At 29.8% G+C, this 5,526-nt stretch overlaps 1 protein-coding gene across 1 annotated transcript in view; it reads right to left on the bottom strand.

Moving 5' to 3' along the window:
• LOC136795064 (chitinase-like protein EN03) overlaps positions 1-5,526 on the bottom strand; it is a gene marked incomplete at its 3' end in the record, with an annotated part of 13,645 nt that extends 8,119 nt beyond the window's left edge. The window contains 1 exon segment of the mRNA XM_067048676.1: positions 5,384-5,526. Coding sequence (XP_066904777.1) covers positions 5,384-5,477 — 94 coding nt within the window.

Consider the following 5,526-nt stretch of genomic DNA (forward strand, 5'->3'; position numbering starts at 1 on the left):
AACCCAGGACTTGCTGTAAAGACTTCACTTGTGGACAGTTGTATATTTTTTCTTTATATAGACTGGGGTCATTTTGGCAACCTCTACAAAACCTTGACTACTACAATCTTGATAGTCGTGCTGCAAGAAATAATGTGAAATGGAAATGGACTTCAGGAGAAGCTGCTCCAAACTACCTATCGTAACTGCCGCAAACATCAGCATGTATCTAGAAGGGGTTTCGTGATGAGAGGAAGATCATGAAATTAGATATTAAATATTAAGCCAATGGGCCCACTGCTTTGCGTCTTGACATTTTCTATAATTACAATAGTCTCGGTTGCTATGCCAGATGATAAGAAGGAAACGTTATACGATATGTAAGGTAGAACTCAATAGCTACCCCGGGTGGAAAAAAAGGATCTTTTTTTTTTAATATTCACTATTTATTTTTGTTTGAGTCCCTCTAACATAAAATTACCAAAACTAAAAATTGGACTTTAGTGTTATTGAGTGGAATACAAAAACTTATATGATAAAATAATGTTTGTTTTTTTTTAATAACTTATTTATTGTTAGAATACGTGATAAGACGTTCTTAGTCTTTTCACTTCTACGTTAAGCATTTTCCTACGGCCTCGTGACTAATCCGATTCAATCCATCTTGAGGTTTTTTTTTTGTGGCTAATGATAGATCGGATGGCGGTAAGGACAGATAAATAAATCACCTCTTTACTTATGGTATCAGAAGTGGTGGATGAGGAAGGGAAGGTTATTAATATAGATGGTAGATAGGGTGGGGAACAGTGAAGAACCCTGAGGGACACCACAGGAAAGGGGCAGTGACATGGATTGAGTTTGACCTAGAACGGCTACGTACTAGGACTGATCTATTTGGAAGAACTAGAATCAACGCCTAGCATTATTGGACAAGTTGTAGTTTAGCAAGGAGGATGTTATAGTCAACTGTATCAGAAGTAGTATTTTGAAGTGAATTATTTTAAAGATAACATATTCCCTAGGATAGTCTGGTTGGAAACCGGATTGGAGAGAATTAATGAGGAAACATCTTAAAGGAATTTTGTTTTGGTGTTGTTTGAACACCTTGGCTGGTGAAATTTAGTCTTTCTGCTTTCCTTCTTTTAGTCATATTCTTTCTTTCGGGAGCCAACACATAAAGGCACAGACAAACGGCGGTAAAGTTCGAGTTTCTAGTTGAATCAAAAAAATTAATTCATTTTCAAATTACAAAAATTTGATGGAAATTGAAATTATTTGTTCCTAAATACATAAATAATGTTAACTTTATCAATTATTTTTTATTGTACTAATAAGTATAAAAAATAAAGATAAACAAAAGTAGGCCACAGTGGATGATAAATAAAAAAAGAAATGGCCTGATTAAATTTGTTGACACATTATATAAATTAATGGTGTCAGAGCTAATTGATTTAGACCATTACTTCAATATTTTAATTTAATGTATGGAGGATTTCAAGATTTCTTTACGATATCGGATAATATATTTTGTGATATATATAAAAATAATTTCGGATGTTTTGTATTTAAACTTCCTCTTAAGTGTCCCTTCAACATAACCCCTGTGAGGTTTGCGCTCATGGTCATTCGCAATCATTCACATATGAATTTACATAAAAAAAAAATTTAAAGATAGGCAGTAGGAATAATAATTAAGCGTAGAGTGTAGAATATTGGAAAATTAAATTATTTTTATATTAAACTAGCAGACCCGGCAATGCTTCACTATTTCTGTATTCGAGGATGTATATACATTAATTGAACATTGAAGCTTTGATATCAATTAATGTATAGAATAAGTGATAAGACGGTAACTATAGTAACATAAATGGTAACATCTAACTTCTCTGTATAACAGTTAATATTGTTCTGATTAAAGTGATTCTTTCTTATTTTTTTAGACAATTTAATCATCTATGATATTTTCATATATATACATTATTTAAAATATGAATAGTTGTTATATAATATCCCTCAGTGTGTTTCAATATTAGTACAGGATTGGAACAATTCTGAATGGCTGACCTATCAAAGTTTGATAAATATTCTTTAGGAGTAAAACAAAGTTGATATTCGATTTCAGCATATCGAGAAACCCTTAAATACGAATTTTCGAAAAAAATTTGATAATAAAATGTTTTGGCCCACAATTGTTGCCTTGATATTGTCAAGTTTTTTTTTTTTTTTTTTTATTTGAAACTAATATTTCCTGCTCATAAGGGATTAGTGAAAAGAAAATATATATATTTCTTACCTAGGTTAAAAGTGGAGACATTCAGCTTTCCAACGGACATATTGATGTAGGAATTGGATAAAATGCAGAGGATCAATGAATGATTTTATGAACTATGATCACCGGAATAAAAACAAGACCCTCCAAATAATTCAAATTGAAAATTTTTTAATTTTAACTTTCTTTAAAAAATGGTATTTGAGGGTTTCAGACGACGCTAAAAACGGAAATGATTTACTTTTTCCTAAAAACAATGTTGTTTACCTACATTTCTGAAATTCTCATTATTTTTTATTTTTATTTTTAGTGAATTAAAAATCGTTTAATCAGTAATCTGTTTTTCTTATTCTTCAGAAAGAGACAAATCAATTGGCATATAATAATAATCATGAAAAATATGCTTAACCCCAAAATTGGACCAGTCTTGAATCTTATAATAAAAACAAGAGTATTCTCAAAATTTCCAACACACTTTCTACGATAGAAATATGGCATAGTATCAAGTAATGATAAATTAAATTAATGTAATGCAATTTTAAGAAAAATAAATTAAATTATAGTTCATAACCGATATATTTGTCATATGAGGTCTCGATTTTTGATTGGTAAAATCAAGATTTAATTCTTCGAAGTATATTTCTTTAAATACATCTCTTTCTAAGGACACCAATTGACTAAATTTGGTGATCTTGAATCAATCATACTTCATAGTCCCTTCTTAATTTATTTTATTTTATTTATCACAGGTGTTAAAAAGGCTCCATGGACTGTAACCGTCAGTGTCAAGATGGCACTGAGCTAATAGTACAAGAGTCCAAGAGGAGAAAAAGGCAGTTATTTCACCTAATTTTAGATTACTTTAATGAAAGCTATGTATAATTACTAGTCAAAATTGATGAGTCTGCCAAATATAAGTAGGGGGAAAAAAAATGGCGACTTTTTAAAAACGTTTAAAGTAATTAATTTTTCATTCAGGGCTCTTTATCTTTAAAACTACCAACAACAATAGAAAATCTAAGAGAACATCATTTAAAGTAGAGTAAATTTGCTAAACTGTAAGCTATTTTACGTTCAAAAGTTCTCGAGATATAGCTTTTTACAAAGCAATATTTTATAAAAATGATGTACATAATGTACTGAAAGATCAGTAGTTAGTGAATTAATTTTGAAAAATCTATATCTCAAAAACCATTTGACGTACAGATGTTGAAATTAAAGCTAGTTTAATGGGCTATGAAGTAGTTTAATAGGTTTATCGCCGTAGGAGTTGTATTTTTCATGATATTTTCTAAAATAAATTGGTTTATAGTTGTTCGGACAAATTTTCATTTGCCAAATTCATATGCGAATATCATAAAAACTACTATCCCTGCGAAGATAAGTGTGATTAACTACTTTATAGTATGTTAAATTTCCTTTATTTTGAGTGCTGGCAGACATATGTGCGTCTTACGGATCTAAAGATATATTTTTTTCAAAAATCAAACATTTGATACTAACAACTAGAAATTAACAGTTTGTGAATTTTTTTTGTCAAATATCATAAAAACTACTACTCCTACAAAGATAAACGTTATAACTATTTTATAGTAAATTTAACTAGCTTTAATTTGAGTGCTGACAGACATCTGTTCGTCCAACGGTTTTTCAAAACTCAAACTTATTGTCCGAACAACTATAAATTAATTTATTTTAGGAAATATCATGAAAACTGCTGTTCCTACGTAGGTAAAAGTCATAAACTACTTTATAGTACGTTAAGCTTGCTTTAATTTGAGTGCTAATAGTTAGCTATGTTATAGTTATATAGTTATACTTAGCTAGTGCTAATAGCTAATAATAGATTTCTCAAAGTAAATTAACTAACTACTAATCTTTCAGGAGATTTTTAAGAAATGTTGCTTTTTAAAAAACTGTATCTCGAGTCAAACTATTGGACGCAAATAGCTCTATTAGGGCTCATATTTCAGCAAATTTAGTCTTCTTTAAATAATGTTCTTTTATATTTTCTAGTGTTGTTGGTAGTTATAGAGCTCCGAATGAAAAAATATTTTTTTTTTAAAGTTTTGAAACAGCCGCCAATTTTTATTCTCCCTACCTATACTTGGGAGTCTTATCAGTTTTGGGCTCAGTTATTTGTCTTTTTGTCTTCCCCGCTCTTGTACTATAAGTAAATATGATTAAATAAATGTTTTAGGTGTATATTTTATAGTTTTATACATGCTTCATTATGTTTGTATTTTTTACACATGGCTTCCTACTGCTGAGAATATCTGTATTGCCCAATAGGCAGGTTACGTTAAATAATTAATAATACATATTTTTTGCTCTCTCATTCATTAGCGTTATAATTAATTTTTCGAACTTTTTAACCTTACGAAGGTTGTATTGCATGATCACGATAAATCATTTCTTATTGACTTATGAATTTTCCAGCATTTTTTTTTTTAAATAAACACTGAATCTGTTCTATGGAAAAGTATTAGGTTTCACATAAATTAGTCGTTTTATTACGTTATGCATAAGTGACTTAGCTGTTTACATGTTTACAGATTATAATGAGCAGTTATATTTCTCGAAACATATCTGAACAAACAAACAATCTAACTGTTGGATTCATTATTTGTTTTGTCTTTTAGTGAATACATCTATACCCTTTGCAAAATTCATCGGCATGCATGCTTCGTAGTATTCTATACACGTACCAGAGATAATACGCCTTGTTTCAACGCTGACTGCATTAGAATTCTAAGTTGGACAAGATGGACTACAAGTTCTTGGACACTCACTGTATTACAGACTTGTCTCCAACAGATTTTCATTTTAATTACGTCATTTACAGCTTTACTAATAGGAATAATTTTTTTGAAATGATTTACAGATTATATAAAAACATTTCTTATTGAATTTATTATTGAAAAAAGAGGATCTTTTTAGTTCGGTGGAAAAGTTATCGCTTAATATGTTAAATTTTTTTACTATTTCATTTTTCCCGTGAAAACGGACAATTAAGGCGAAGAATAAAAAGAAAAACAATAAATATTCCGTAAAAATGAAATATTATATATCATGTAATAGCGTTTCACAAGTATTTTTTTCGCTTAAAAGGTACTAAAAACTGAGCTTTCTTACCTTCCCTCCAGAAGGACTTTCCATTCCAGTAGCATATAACCCTGCTCTCGAAAGCTGGAACGACCGCCAAAAATAACAATAATAGGAATTGCATATTTTTTTCTATCTGAAAAGAGGACTGTGTTGAATCGGCTTTTATGTAA

This window comes from Halyomorpha halys, unplaced genomic scaffold (assembly GCF_000696795.3).
Source record: "Halyomorpha halys isolate HHAL.00 unplaced genomic scaffold, Hhal_1.1 Scaffold355.1, whole genome shotgun sequence".
In the NCBI taxonomy this organism is placed as follows: domain Eukaryota; kingdom Metazoa; phylum Arthropoda; class Insecta; order Hemiptera; family Pentatomidae; genus Halyomorpha; species Halyomorpha halys.